The following is a 16,616-nucleotide window of genomic DNA, read 5'->3' on the forward strand; positions in this document are numbered from 1 at the left end:
CTGAATCTGTTTGCTCTGCTTGCAATAATCAGGCAAAATCAAGTAAAGTTCATTTTCCATATTTTTACATCCCAGATCAATCATCTTTTAGACCTCTTCTGCATTATTAGCAATCCCTTTTAGTGAAATTAAACAAGATAAATGTGCCAGAACAGCAATCATTCCAAAAAAATGTGCATCATAAGCAGTGAAGCCATGTAGTATTTTAAAAATTGATGTATTTGGTTTTTAAGACTAAACTATGACTATACTGGACAAATTAAAATCATGAAATTCTGCTAAATGAAGCAGCAAATTATTTTGATTTATATTTAGGAAAATATTTATCTACCTATAGCTGACTGGCTAGACACCAAAATAAGAATGCACTAGCATACGTGACCACAAATATGAATGTACATGGACCCTTCAGGCTGTGTAAAAAGGATTCATCAGTTCAGTCTACAACCTGTATTGTGTCTAGGCTCATGCAGTTTTCTTACTGGCACCAGCAAATACCTTTTGCTGCACCTTTTTTGCTTTACACACACACACCAGCCAGTGGAGTCAGCTGCATCTGAAGTGCAGCTAAGGGCACCCTCTAATATTTCAGTTCCTTAAACTCCCTCTTCCATAAGATTTTTGTAGCTAAGACAGAGAAGAATTGCTTGTCCAGAGCAGGCTCAGAAGAGACCTTACTACCTGGGGTTCTTCACTGCTACCTTTTTTTAACTCCTGCCATGTTTGGAAGCAGTAATGCCACAAAACACTCATATTTCATTCCCTATCTAAAAAGCTACTTAAGAATCACTCTAAGCTATCCATTCATCCAGAATCCAGTGTTACAGTGCCAAGGTTAATTGAGGAGCTAAAGGTCAAGATTAAGTTCCACCTGTTCTCTGGGAGGATTTGGTTTCCAATGTTACTTTCCCAGATGCACATGGAAGCTGACACAGCCAACCACAGGATCTCTGCCTGCAGCTCTTCTCTTCCCAAAGAAATGCTGACCCCCATGAACCTAAATGAGCCTTATTCCCATCTACACTCATTTACTGGCAGAGCAGTTAAAGGTGCCATAGTGTAAAAAAACATTCTGGCTCACTGACCATTTTTTGTAATTTATGAAGGATGATACAACCACATCAACATATTTAGATACCAATGATGCATTCTATGCAGCTTAGTTCCTCATCCCCTTCAAAAATACCCCCACTTAGCAAGGCTACTACTTCTGTTTAAAACATCAAGATATCTCTTTGAGTAGGTAACAGACACTGAATTCTGAAGCTGCCACTGTAGCTGAGGGTTTGTTTTTTTTTTTTATAATTTTCCTCTTCACATTGAAGCAAACAAATTTGTGACCAAGTTGTTGAACTGTAAGAACACATCTCAATTAAAGTAATTTCATAATACTGCTCACAATCCTGATTGCATTTTCAGGATTGGAATGGAGGAGAAAAGTTATCAGTAGTCACCCACAATGGAATGTAGTTAGAAAAAGACAGGGTACATAACTAGGTAACTCTGAAGTACCTAATTAAAGTTAAGTAATCTTGAAAGTAGGGGAGCTGAAACAGGCACTAGAAAACCCTCAGAAGCTCCATGCCTTGTTCTTAAAAAGCAAGTAATAAATGACAGGAACTAATTTGGTGTGCACAGTGTGGGAGCTCAATGGCAAGGATCACTGCTCCAAGGCCAGCTGGTGTACAAAACGATGCACATGAACATCCTTTTCACCAGTGGTGGTCAGTGAGAACAGTGCCTAGCTTTACACTTCATCCAGTCAAAGAACCTGCCGGTAGAAGCATAGGTTTTACTAAGTAAAAACATTACTCTGACTGCTGGGAGCAAATTGAAGTTTGTGAAAATTACCATGGCCTCAAAACCTAATCACTTAAGTGCTAGGTGGCTGTGATTAATACTGAATGCCTACTGCAGCATGAGCAGTTTTCAGAGAACATGGATGGGGATAATAGCCAATTGCATAAAGACTGCAAACACATGGAATCCCTCTTCCTTTAGCACCAGGAGGGTACACACTGTCAGCTCAGAGCTGCCACAGGCAACATCAGCAGGCTGGCAGAAAAAGACAGTCTCATTCTTCTCCCAGGATTATCAACTTCTCACTATTCGAATTTGACACCCTTGGGCCTGATCTGTACAACTGGACAGACATTTCCAGTCCCTGCAGGAACATGCAGACTCTGACCTGAGGAACTGTTTGAATACACCAAAAGGAAAAGCAAATTATTCAAATTTCTCCATGTCCTTATGACACAGTGGTTCAACAGTCTGAAAGCAAAAACATACCTCAGCTTCTTAGTTGGTTTGCTATCATGCTGCTCTTGCACTTACCACAGAACCTGTAGAGTATGCCATGTCCAAGACTCAGGTATGGTCTGCTTTGCCAAGGAGTGAAAGCAAGAATATTTCCTCTGATTCCTCTGCCTTCATGATAGATTATCTGCTGAACTGCACTGTAAGTCAACCATAAGTCATTCAAAACTATTCTATTGCTTTTCTAAAAATGTACTTATTTTATACTTTTCTTTACCAAAATAACATGGTGCTTAATAAACAGAAAGGAAAGTTTTCCTCTCTCATCAGCCTTCCTCTGTGCAGCACAGAACACAGGAACAGCCATGTTGGTACAACCAAATGAAACATTGTCCTGGGTTGTAAGATATATGTGTATGGTATTTGCCATTGTCAGAGGTGGGGCAGTTCCCTTCTGTTAATTGGGCAGTTTTCTTTATCTCTTCCACAACCAATCCTCTCTCTGGGTAGATATCTTCTGTTAATGGGCCATTGAGTCTCACTGCATGACTAATAAAAATTACATCTGATGAGATGCTGATTACATCTGATGAGATGCTCTGCCCAGGGGGAGGAGCCAAACATTCCTACCTGGATATAATCTGAGACTTGGAACAACAGAGACAGGCTTTTTCCACTGGATTCCCAAAGGAGCAGCTGTCTTCTCCACTGGATTCCCAGAGGAAGACCAAGCCCATCTACATCACCACTGGACCTTCAGAGGAAGACTACACCCTTCTAAAGGATCACTGCTTCAACAGAAACACAGTCATTGCAGGAGGACTGCAGCTGCCATTGAATTGGATTGTCACCAATATCCTGACCAACAGGGTGTCAGGTTGTATTCTGACTCTGTCAGTGGTTTATTTTCTGTTTTTCTTGTACTATTGCATTTGTATTTTTTAAAATTCTCCTAGTAAAGAACTGTTATTCCTATTCCCATATCTTAGCCTGAGAGCACCTTAATTTCAAAATTATAATAATTCAGAGGGAGGGGGTTTACAATTTTATATTTCAAGGAAGGCTCCTGCCTTCCTTAACAGACACCTGTCTTTTCAAACCAAGACAAACATCTGTCGCCCTGCCTCTGACATGAGCCAAAAGCATCTGCCTGAGGGATTGTGTTAGCACAGAACAAGTGCATACCAGAATACCTTTGCCACACCACATCACAAAGACTGCATGTGCCAGAGGTGATACCTTTGTGCTTAATAGCTGTATCGCTGAAACTCACAGCTGCTGGGCAGAAACAGGCCCTGTGCCATCCACCTGACTCACAACCTGCGCTCTTAAGGCACCTGGGCTTTACTAAGCCACTGGCAGGTTGCATGATTTCTTGCAATGGCAGCAGAATAGTCTGTATTAATGTTTGCCTGGAGCAGGCTGGGAGAGGCCACTGCAAAAGCAGATGCAATGCATAAGCTCCAGGCACCATGAAAAGCTGCTACAACACCTGCCTAGCTGGCAAGCCAGTATTCAAAAGCACAGAAAGAGGAATTCAGCAGGGGAGGCTCTCTACTATTCTCCAAAATGACTGACAGCAGTGAGAGCTTACAGGCCTCCAAGACGGCCATGGGTAGAAATGTTTTGCTTGTGGTAGGCACAAAGACATGACTTGATCTTCTAATTCAAAGGTTTTAATTTCACCTTCAAACTACTAGAGAGACATTCAACAAACACACATCTACATCACAGGCAGCTGAAGACAGAAAAAACATGGACAGCTCATAGTGCACATCCCCACGTGCCACAGGAGAAGAGATAACACTGCAGCTTCGGAAGCTGTGTGACAAAACACTGTAAGGGCTCTCTCCAATAAAAGCAAGGGATGTCAACAGATTCTGGTTCAGACTCTTGTGCAAAAAGGAATGTTATTACAAGTTACATTACTCTTGCTGTCTGTTGCTACAAGTCACAGATGTAACCTTTTGAAAGCACAAACCTATCTTGGAAGACTTTTGGTACCAAAAATTTGAGCTGTGGCCACCGGCTCCTACACCTGAGAGCTCCCGCATGAAATAAAGGGTTCTAGTAACTTAATTTACTGCTTTTTAAGGAATGTTTTTCTCCCAGTTTGAATCACATCTACTGACCACAACTAAAGTTAAAATTACTCCTACTTTAAAGTCTGTACATGGCAGGTCTCCATGTTAGGGCTGGCCCTGTCAAATGTGGAGGCAAAGCTGTGATCACACTCCTCACAAGGGTTACAAATGGATACCTTCCAGCTGTAGATGCTTTCATATATGCTCTACAGAAGAGTTGTGGCAGTACAGAAATTGTGCCACAACTGTAGGCTGTCCTCTTCTTATTTATGAAAATGATGCCTTTAAAATCCAAAATGTCTGCGAGGGAAAAGGCCTGAGTTCTCAGACACGCCAGCTCTGTAGTACCACACCATCAATGCTCAGAGCAGGCAAGAGGCAAAGGGGCTAATAGAGGGAGGAGGACCATTCATGACTGGCTGGCCAAAGTGCCAAGAAGAAGTGAAGCTTCATGACAAAGAAAATGACAGAACAGTTTGGGCTGGAAGGGGCCTTAAATATCACCTGTTCTCAACCTGTTTGCCATGGGCAACCTTCCACTGTCCCACACTGCTCAAAGCCCCATCCAATCTGGCCTTAAACACTTCCAGGGATGAAGCATGCACAGCTTCTCTGGGCAACCTGTTCAATTGCCTCACCACCCTCAAAGTAAAAAGTTTCTTCCTAATATCTAAACTAAACTTAGACTCTTTCAGTCAGTTCACATATTTTGTCATCTGTCAGGAAAAGCTGAAAGACCTTTATAAATACTTCTTGTATGTTTGCATTACTCCACCTTGTGCTCCAGGGTTTTCAGCCATGCTAGACAGTTGAAGGAACAGTGCATTAGCCTTTGACACCATGAATAAAACTGATGTAGCCTAAATAATAGTTACTAGATAGTTTGCCCATTTTACTTCAATATAAAGGATCCTGTTACATTGCTCCCTCTCTGACCTCTTTTTTAAGAAGCTTCAAAAATCAAACTGAGCAAATTAGAAAGATTCTTGATCCTGCCCTATTTGTTTTTTTAATTTCAAAGATAGATCTAATTTTCCTAAATCTGGTTTCTCATTTCCACACTAGGAGTGCCATCAAGTCTTCCTGGTTTCTGCTATTGGCAAAGCAAACAGCACTAAATGGGACAAAACATGGCAAAGTACAAAACAGAAAGTATTACAGACTCTTCTTTAAGAAGGCAATTCTGATTTTTGTGCAGAATACCAAAGAGGTGTCAGGACAAAATGGACTTTGAGGGCAGCACAAAAAGTTCTTCCATTAGGATGACCATTCCTGTGTCACTCATGATCCATATATGGAGGAAAAAAGTCATTATATATAACACACTATTCTGATCCTTACACTGGATTATCACCCAACCTGAGGACTGAATGTAAACCTAGCATTTAAAGTACAAAAATGTGAAAGGCTGGAACACTGGCCACTGTGAGGTAGAGAGGCATACTCATATTGCACCAGCGAGGAAGCACTGGCAGGCACATTATCTCCAGAAAAACAGCAATTGAGAAGAGCTGTGAGTCACTTGGAAAAGATGTGTTTGGCTACCCACAAAGAGAATACTTTGAGGGTTTCACTGGCTGCAATGAATTAATACCTAATGTACAATGCTGATCCCAGGTTATAGACATTCTGGAGGATGCTGAACATGCATCAGGGTGTGTGTGTGAAAATGAGATATAAAAAGGACCTATTCATTCAGGTTATAAAATGTTACTTGAACTTTTTCCCAGAACTGAAGTAAAACAACTAAGAAAGAAAGAAAGAAAGAAAGAAAGAAAGAAAGAGAAAAATATAGACCAGCTTTGCTGTTCTTTAGTAATTTTCCTTCTTTCTGATTCACTGATTTTTATTTCATCTGATGAAACTCTGATTCTTCATTCTGATCACAGGTAAACTTACCATTATCATGATCTACTTTCTCTCCACCTTCCATTCCTCTCATCCTCATTTCCTCCTATATCCCAACTCATTTCTTTCTAAAATTCTCCATAGGTAAACAACAATTTGCCCTCCCAAAGTAACACATTCCTAAAATAGCATGACCTGCATATGGGCAAAAAGTTCATATACTTTTTGAAGCAGGTGAAAATTCACCCTTTGTACATTAAAAAAAAAAAAAAAGAAACAGAGAAGAAACAGTAAAATAAAGACCTGTGAAGCAAATGTGGATGTAGACTGAACATGGAGTTGGGACTCTGCAGATTAAACTTCTAGGACTGTCTTATTCTTCCACTACCTTGAACTAGGAGCTCTGCTGTTTCTGTGTGGCTCATTCCATATCAAGTAGAGCCTTAGAAAGCATCATTTTCAGCTCTTCTCAATTCTACTGTATCCATGTTTTCTCCTCAATCTCTTTGCATTTCATCTCTAAGCTGTCCTCTACTCAGCATCTCCCCAGTTCTCCATTTCACTTCATGTACACCACATACATGCATATTCCTTCATCCCATCACCTGCGTGTATACTTTTTTAGGAGGAGGGGAAATGAGATACAACAGGTACTTGTTTACAACTGCTTTCCTCATTTTTCACTTGCAATGGCCATGAGGCCTCAGATAATTTTCCTTTGTTCATAATATCAGTATTAATAATACCACCATAGTAGTCTGAATCATGTAAAGTTCTAAGCAAGGTAGTAACTCCTTTTCTCCCTCAATCATTACAACTGAGTTTACATTTTGCAATCAAAGAGTCTAATGCACCACTGCATTATTAAAAATTCCCCAGTTCAGATCTGAGCTAGCTTCATAAATCTTGTCCTAAATATGAGGCATCGTCTACTTGCTCGCTCCTACAGAAAGAGCTACATTCTTCTATGGTATCTTGCACTTTAGGATTGGACTCAGAAAATGTAATAGCAGACCAAAACAGACACCTAAGACCTAGACGTCAACTTTTATATGATAAGAACAATGGAACTCTAAAAATGTCTAACACTATGCTCTGATAGGGTGATACAGACCCAAACCAATGCAATAAATAGTGGTCTTTTTTTTTTTTTACTGAAATACAAGAGAATGGTAACTTAAATATTTTAAGATCTTTGTAAAATCCTTTACATGAAATCACATTTATGGACCAGTTAATACAAACTCTTATTCTTTGACACACTTATAGCAATTTGCTCCTTCAAAGTAAGGTATTTAGAAGCATTAACAACTCTATCTTCCAAATGTTCATGTGATAAAGCAATATTACAGCCCCCATTAACAAGTGATGCACCTAAGACAGACAATTTATATGATTGGTCCACAACTATAGGGACTGGAATGTCAGTGTCAAACAATAAAAAAAGCTCCTTGTGTGTGGTTCAGATGAGCAATATCATCATTGCCTTTACATTGTCTACTCACTAAAACTACTGCAGATTTGAGCACATTCATTTTTCTCTACATCTGATCTTACAGTGCTGAGTCACATGAATTTATCCCTCTTTTACAGTCTGCTCATTGACTAAGTAATGGAATGTTCTAAAGATATTAAAGGATTGACACCCACAGAATTGGCATTGGGTAGGTACAACACAGCACAAAATCACTTCTATAGGTAAAAGTGGAAACTCAAGAAGTTCAGTATTTCAGTGACTTGCTGAAAGTCAAGCAGAAGACGTGTTCCCAACTACAAACTTGATCTTTTTAATGAATTTTCTGAAAAGGCAAAATTGTAGCCATTACTACTACAAGCTTGGTGCATACCAATTTGAATATTAGGTCATACTTGTCAAACTGCAGATCCTTGCTGAATATGCAAAGTTTTTCTTTTGTAATTTTTTTAGAATTAAAAGTCAAAGAAGTATTTCTATTTAACTGAATTTCACTATTCTCCTACTCTATAAGCAACAACCCAATTGCTTAAGCAAGACATGTGATGTATGAGTTAATAATAAACATAAAAACTCTCCCTTTTCCCAGATCAATACTTCAAACTACTCAGAGATACCTAAACACTCCAAAATCCTAATTCTTCAATCACTACTGTGAATGAAACAGGAGTTTTTTAAGTCCCTTGCAATCAGCCCCTCTCCAACAACAAGGTGAAGTTGTGGAAAATTAAAGCAGAAAAACCAGTGACCATTTGCTATATGCTTACAGACAAGTAAGACACTAAAGATCTTTCCTGGCAGCCCTTAAGTCACACATTCCAACACAGCCAAAGGAATATGCAAAATTCTCAGACAGAATGGTAAAGCATTCTACTTTCACCTGGCTTGTATTAAGTCATGTAAATATGTTTGTTTGGGTGAATGAGAGTTAAAGTCAGTAATTATGTTATGTCATTGTGTCAAAAGGATGATTCTGCTTTGGAAGGAAGACTCTTACCATGCTTTTGTACTGTGTTTCTCACTCAAACTGAAATATGGTAAGACAACTGAGAAAGATGATGCAACTGAAATTAATTCCAAGCTGCCTTTCCCTGTACTGTCTTTTGGACCAAAGCTCAAAAAGTTACAAGAAGTTAGGAGCAAATAAAATATAGTGAACTGTGATGCACTGAGAAGAAGTATTCCGGAGCTATCAGTGTGCTTCTATTGAGTAACCAATGCTTTTATTTAAAAGGTTTTCAAGGATTTTCATGGCCTAACACATATATTACACAAATCATTTGAGAGAAAGAGCTATCAAGAAGCAGGAGAAAATACCCTGTTTGGATTTTAGAAGGCAAAATCCATGGATGTGTCCCTAATTTTTAATCAGCTTGATGAAAGAGAACAGCACTCTCATAGACAGTCCAAATTTTAAACTTACACTCAAAAACGTCAACAAGAAGCTATCAAGGACTTTAAGGAAAGGCAGTATTTTGGGGTGTTTGTCCTAAAAGAGACACAGTTTTCTCCCCTAGATCAACCACACAATCTCATTACCTAATCACAGAAAGGTAAACTTCTGTACTCTAATCAGCACAGACTTGCAAGGCTTTGAACAGGGGGAAGAATTCATAGTCAGGGCGTATGTATAAACACAGGAGGTAGTTCAGAGAGTGCTTGAGGAAGGAGAAGCACCTTTCAAAGCATGTCATGAAAGCCCACAGACACAAGAAGATAGCTGGCATTGTCAGAATACAATGTGAATTTCAGACTCTTTTTTCCCTTATCTTTGCAGTCAGCTCAAGGCATTGACAGAAACTTCACATGAACACATTAAAAAAATCCTTCTCACCCTACATGGAACAAGTACATACATGTTTCCCTCTACTTCTGTCAGTTTCTATTTGTTAACTTAAAAGACAGAAGACACTGGTTTGGGTAAGAGTGGCTTCTCTTTCCTTTCTGACTTTGGTAAAACCTACACAAACTCTATTTATCTCTATAAGAAAAGCTGCTGTGATAATACTCTTTTCCATGACTATCCACCTCCAGATTCCCAGGAAGCAGGGAGTACTAGGGATTGTCTTGTCACTGGAACAGGAACAGTTGATATCAAAAATGTTTTCATCCTTTTAACTGAATAATGCTATTTTGAAGTTTATCCACTAATTTATTTTCCACCACTTTTCTTCATACTTCCCTTCATGCTTAATGGCACGATTAACATCTGCAAACTGTGTGGTGGACTGGTTATGCTGTGAACCATTTGGTTACTTCCATCATTATTCAACATGTAAAGTAGAATAAAACAGGATTAGAATTACTCTTCCACAAATCCTCTCAGAGAGTTCACAAATGCTCCTTTGTCCTCTCTACTCCAGTTTCCTTCTTAGTTTTCAGTTTCATAAGCTGGTTAGATGGAGTCAGAAATAAACACAAAACGGTAAGAGCTGTCTTGGCAGCCTCCAGTGAATTCCCACCATAAGCATTTTCACATCCCACAGCAAGCAAGCAAGAAAGCAAGCCAAGGTGTTTCGTAAGAGCAACCCACAAGTCTTAACAAACGCATTTAGGAAATTAAATGAAGCTTTCACCATTTATGCTACAACATCTTGCAAGGGTCTAAAAACCTCACCTCCAGATCCAAGCAACAAAAAGCAGCTTTTCATACAAAGCTGTTGTCACTAGGTCCTGTATAAGAAGGTGTTTAAAATATACACAAGCAGTGAAATAGAGAATCATATTTCACCAATTATTCTGATGAATTTTGCTATGGAAGTCTGAAGTCTAGCACAACATGAGAGCTTTTTGTACTAACTCTATTTTAAGACTCCTCTAGCACGGATCACAGATCTGTTCTGTACTAATACTGTTCCCAAAGTCAATCGTTAGAAACCGCTATCTCCTCTAGCTGTGAAAGACAGAATAAAAATAATTAAGGCAAGAATTAAAACAACTGGTTCATACAGTGCAATCCAACTTCAGTCAGAATACAGAACATCTTAAACAAAATGTTTCCGAGTGCATTGTTTGTCCTCCTCACTTCTAAAAACACTCTATTACTACAGTTTGGAAAGGTAACTGAGTAAAATGAACATACCCCAGGTTATTCTCTTACCTTAGATATAACAAATTAATAGAGAAAAGTAAGAAAATAGGGATAATTTATTGCTATACAACTCCTCAACAGACTTTGATGACATATTGATCAGTCCTGCCAAAGAACTGGAAGCTCCCAGAGGACCTGGTGCTCTCTAACGCATAGACTGGAAGCTATTCTGCTCCATACAGTACTGGAAAGAAGACCTCAAGGTGAGCTCTGTGGCAGCCTCAGCACATGCAGTGCTTTCAGGTGTGGGCAGCTCTGACACAGCCACAGCTCAGACATGCCTGCCTGATCCACATCTCTCTCTGGGGACTCGGTAACTGTCAGTCCCACACTCCACCCGTGCTCAAGCTCTGCGAGTACAGAAGAACTCAGCAAAGACACAAGTCTAAGAAGTAGGCAGATGATGCCCATGTAAAAGATGGAATAAACTGACATTTAAAAGTAGGAGGCATAAAACAATGTCTACAGAAGCTGCAGATGTCTGCTCTGAACCAAAATGAGATGAAAATGTCATCCCTTACATAAAGATATTTCCTACAGGACATGCAGTTATGTTAGCTTACATATACTTTTTCTTTTCTGATTTTCAATGGAAGATTTTTCCAAATACATGGTTACATGAAAAATAGCATTGGTGACAGTTTGACTGCTGCAATTACTGAATGGTTACTTTGTTTTTCCCAAATTGCTTGCTGAAGAAGGATGTGTAGACATTTAATGACAGGATATCTGAGTGACCATGTTGTGTTCTCAGAATGCAACAGAAAAAAGAAGCATAGCTTTTTGTGCATTTCTGCCTGATGTAACTCAGAAAGTTACTTCTTATGAATAGAGAAATCATCATTAATTTTTAAGAGGATTTTAAAATCTTGTTTTATAAATGTCTTCCATGGAAAAGCAGATATTTAGCTCCTTCCCATTTCCCTACTGAGACTGTTTATTAAACTACCACTATAGCACACTCTTTCCACATGAAGTTTGGATTAATTTTGCTGTGACTGAATTAAATCGCAAATGCCTCTGAATTCTCAGGTAGCTGACTTACCCTTTTATTCACAAATTCCAAGATACACATTTAAATATACTGGCCAATAATGATGGGAAAAAAATCTTCTCATCACGCTCAGCTTGTTTTCCTCATGTTCAAATACACCAAGTTATTTATTTTCATATTTCAGTTCTCAACATATACTTACACTTCAGGCTTTTCAGAGCAGGCAATATTTTCTTATTAGTCTGGGCATTATGTATTTATTTATAACTAATGTCAAGTTTAAGATATTGTTTTAATACAAACTCAGTAATACAGATAATGATGAGGGGGGAGAGTGTTTCTGGGACTTTGGGCTATGGATAGATCCAGATGGTGAATCTCAGGTGTGAATGCATGCTTTGGAGAAGTTTGAGGTCCACTTAAGGGACAGATGACAGTCACTCCTTTCTCATGAAAGACTCAAGAGTTATTTGTAACTCACAGTGACATTTCAACATTAAAAATAAAATAAGCAATATGTATGAGGCCTTTTTGTAATTTCATATAGTTCATTTCCATGAAATCATATTCTTATTAAAATATGATCCATATGGATAATTTTGCAACAAAGAACTACTCAGGTCAAACTTACCGATTAGGCAAGAACACTATTTTTGTGAGAAGAGCTGTATCTGAAGATACCAAGAAAACAAGTAGCTTCCTGGTAGGTAACTTAAACACTACAACACAAAATAGAACTTTGTGCATTCTCCCTCAGGGTAGGGTTTATTTCCTAGTTTCTTTAATAATGTTGGTTGAAATATTTAATGCATATTTTGAAAAACCTAACAAATATTCAGCTTTAGAGAGCTAACATCAAACAATTCTCACTGGTTCTCTCAATCAGCTTCCACCTACTTCAGCTCTCTAAATGCAATTCAGAAAGCCGCGAACAAAAAATTTAGGCTGAACTGTTCAGTCACAGACTAGCGTTCTGCCAAAACTCTGCAGCTCAATCCTGCTGACTTCATGTTGCTATTCAGGATATTTTACAATGACTGTTCTTTTCTAATGCTACTCCAAACAGCAGAGACATATTGGAAGGAGGTGAGAGACAAGATTACAATCCCAGCAGTTGATCTGCACCGACTAGGTTTCTGTTCTGCTCAAATCACATTTGTTCCAGGAAATCTACTCTAAACAGAATACAGGAACACAAAACATAGAGTAGATATCTCTGAAAGGAGCATTTACCAAGAGCATGTAAGCATTATCAAAATATACATCAAAGTGGTACTGTGTCATAAGCACAGTTTAGAAGAAGGACATGGGATTAACAGGAGTCTACCCAAAGATTACTTACCATGTTCTCCACAGACCCTCATCTATATATCTTAAGAAAGAAATGCTCATCTCCTTTAGGACACAGCAAAGCATCTTCTAGGTCTCTCAGCAAGACAGCAAGTTGATTTTTAAATTTTTTTAAATTCTTTCTCTTTTTCTTTTTAAATACAAATTCACCCACATCATCAGACACAGACTGATGATACTAGTAAAAGAATATAGTAACGGAGTTGTTGCAGGTTACACATACCTCCATTGTGTTACACATACCTCCATCTGGCTGTAAAATAAATAAATGAATAAATGAAGGGCTGAGATTTCCCCCTCCCATAGGGACATGGGTACTTGCAACTCTCTCCAGATGCTGCTCCTCAAGAAGCACATGAAAATGCATCTCTCAGAAAGCATCACTATGACAGGATCCACTGCAAATGCACCTTCTGCTGTTGTCATTGGTTCCCCATCACCTTAATGGAACAGTGTAGTACTGTTTAAACTACCTCTTACATACAGATAGATTCTCATCAATCAAACTTGAGCTTAAACTTGAGAATAAATTTCATTTCTTATCTTCTTCCTACCTACACTAACTTGGGAAATATTTTACTCCAGGAATTGCCTAGGGGATTTTGCTGCAGCGGGCAAAGAAATGGTATTTATCCTAAGAAGAAAACAGAAGTAGAAGTGTTTGATCCAAAATCCTACACTGTCTGCATCTACCTCTTCCTTTACTTACCTGATGAATAATCAAAATATTAAATGTGGTGGCATTTAATGTAGCTATTTTGACTGTTCCTGGTTCAGCAGACAACAGTCTCAGCTCATACAACCCACAACAATTCTGGAAAGTGTAAAACCAACCCTGCTTACCTTTCATACCAAACTTAGAATGTCTTCCAAACTTCAGAATAATGAGGGTTATTACTAAGCCTGTGCACACCAGTGCTGCAATTCCCACCACAACGTACACCTAAAAAAAGAGAGGACACAAAGAGACCTGTTTGTTTTGGTTTTGTGTCTTCAAAGACATCCAGCATACAGTCATATTAATCCAGTTATGAAAAGAGATTAATTTCAACTGGGAAACATTTGCACTGAGATCAAGAGTACAAAAAACAGACACTTGTTGAGGTTTCTTCTATTCTGCAGAGAACACAGATTCGGACAGTTATGAGAACTTTTTTAACATCCTACACATTCAAGGCAGGTGGGAGGGAGTGCACATCACCCTTTTCCCTTCCAGAAGAGTGGCGTGTTACAAGAAAATAAATAAGAGCAGCACATAGGAAAAAAGAACTTATTGTGGGGATGTTTCAATACTCGTATAAATTACCTGGAGTGGCTGTGAAGGCTCCATCACTGGAAGAACCAAAACCAGAGAGGACACAACCATAAAGAACCATATTGGCCCTGCTTTATTAAGAGCAGCTTGGACCAGAGCTTGGGGAGCTTCCACAGGTCCCACCTTTACCACCTTGGCCATTCAATGACTCTGCTATCAGATGAGACACAACTGTCTTGGATCCTCCCAATCTTTAGCACATTGTCCCAGCTACAGTCGGCTTTCTGGCTCCTGAATGCACACTCTCCTCTGCTTGCTGTTTTACAGAGTCACTGATGGAGGGAGGCTGCAATGTTAACCAGGCTGGTAACCCACTATCAGTTTCCAACATTTCAGTTCAGGTCAGCATGAGAGGTAAGGCAGCAAATTAGGAAGCCTATCAGTACAGCCACTTGTACTAAAATCTATCATAAGCCATTTAAGCAAAAACTTACACGAAATCATGCCTTAAAACAACATATTTTGAAAATTCATTGCAGCATATCATCTTTCTAACATGGAGGTGACTCCAGGATGTAAATTCAACCAGCAATCTCCAAAAAATCTTGGAGATCTTTGTTTCGTGAATGAAGATTTGTTCTCCTTGACTAAAAATTAGATGCAAATTCTTAGGCTAAAAAAATGAAAGTTTCATTTTTCAGAAAAGCAAGGCACAAAACAGCAGTTTTACTTGAACTGAAAAGTGATTCAGTCATTTAAAAAAATTGGGGGAAGGACAAGAGTGGGGAGCACTGATTTTATTTTTCATCCTTTTTATCCTGAGTTTTGATCACAACACAGTAATAGCTATAGTTTTCTTATAGGCCAGAGTCTTATTATAATGTCTGCAATTTTGTAAGTTGCATAGCCAAAAAGTCCACAAATATCACAGATCAGGAAACAATGCGTGTACTTACAGTGATGCTATCTTCATTCTCTTTGTTGGAAACATCCGTTGAAGTGATTTGATTACTGTTATTTGTGGCATCTCCAAGATCATTAGGTGTGGTTTCATACTCTTAAGAAAGGAAAAGGTGTTGCTTTTATAACTTCATAACTTTGATGGGGAAATGGTTTTTCTATATTATTTCTGCTCTGTAAGATGGTAAGGCCACTATCAGCTTTAGGAATTTAAGCTCTTTAGACACAACTCATAATTGCTAAAGAAGCCAAAATGTTTTGGAAGGAATCACTGTGGCATGTAATAGAACAAATGTGCTGAGACTGACAAACATGAAAAAAAAAAAAGCAATCTACATCATAATGTCTATCCCTACTGGAAACACTAGAGTTAAATGAGAACTTCATCCATAGAGCTATTTTTATGTGCTTCTAACTTCCCATTAAAAATGAAAGACTGCCCTCTACACTGAACTTCACCAGCCTTGTATTCAGTCAAATATAGGACAGTCTTAGAAAATAGCTTGAGCACTTTTGTTTTGCTGAAAAGAACTTGGCAGATGGGTTTCAAGCTATCTTACTAATATAAAATGTGAAATAGCTGTTTTCATTTGTTTGATAAATAACTAAAAAAATATTATATGCACAGAGGTTACTGTTTAACATTGCTATCATACTGTTAAACCTTTAAAACTTAAAGTGCCTTACATGGTATGAAGAAATTTGATTGATTGATCAAAATAATTGCACTGACATGGCTGCAGGGACAAAATCAGAACTATTCCATGCAAAAATTGATCATGGTTCAATTATTTATAAGAACTTCAAAATAAAACACAGCTATTCAAAATAAAACACAGAGTCTGTGATCTCCTGAAAAAATTATTCACATGAGAGAAAAAAATAGTAAAATGTTATATATATGAAGTTAAGATAAACATGCATTAAAATAAAACTTTAAAATGCATTTATTTATTATTACATCTGGGAACACATATAACATTTTAATTTCATGACTGTAATGTATGCAGATGAAAGAAACAAAGGGAAAGAACTGCACCTATTATAAAATACACCTCCACCATCGTAATTTGCATTTGCAATTAAATAGGTGTTTCTTTACATGTGTTTTTTTTTTTAAATCAGTGCCATAAGCCTACAGATGAAATCTTAAATGTGAATTTGAAAAAGGTCCTGCTAACTACAGTGGCACGAGCATTTCTGAGCATAGAGCTCCAGCTGAGCAAGAACAGGGAGGGCTTGCACCTAAGCACTATTCTCCTTTAGCTCCTAAGGCCAATTTGGAGAGCTCAGCTGGCAGTGTT

The 16,616-nt window shown here is 38.4% G+C and overlaps 1 protein-coding gene across 2 annotated transcripts in view; it reads right to left on the reverse strand.

Annotated features, from left to right (window-relative positions):
- Positions 1-16,616, reverse strand: part of NTRK2 (neurotrophic receptor tyrosine kinase 2) — a 197,471-nt gene that overhangs the window by 126,573 nt on the left and 54,282 nt on the right. For both annotated transcript variants that reach the window (XM_054651801.2, XM_077171951.1), the window contains exons 10-11: positions 15,309-15,409; positions 13,941-14,040 (exon numbers count right to left, since the gene is read on the reverse strand). In XM_054651801.2, coding sequence (XP_054507776.1) covers positions 13,941-14,040; positions 15,309-15,409 — 201 coding nt within the window. The remainder of the gene's footprint in view (positions 1-13,940; positions 14,041-15,308; positions 15,410-16,616) is intronic.

This window comes from Agelaius phoeniceus, chromosome Z (genome assembly GCF_051311805.1).
Source record: "Agelaius phoeniceus isolate bAgePho1 chromosome Z, bAgePho1.hap1, whole genome shotgun sequence".
NCBI classification, from domain to species: Eukaryota; Metazoa; Chordata; class Aves; order Passeriformes; family Icteridae; genus Agelaius; species Agelaius phoeniceus.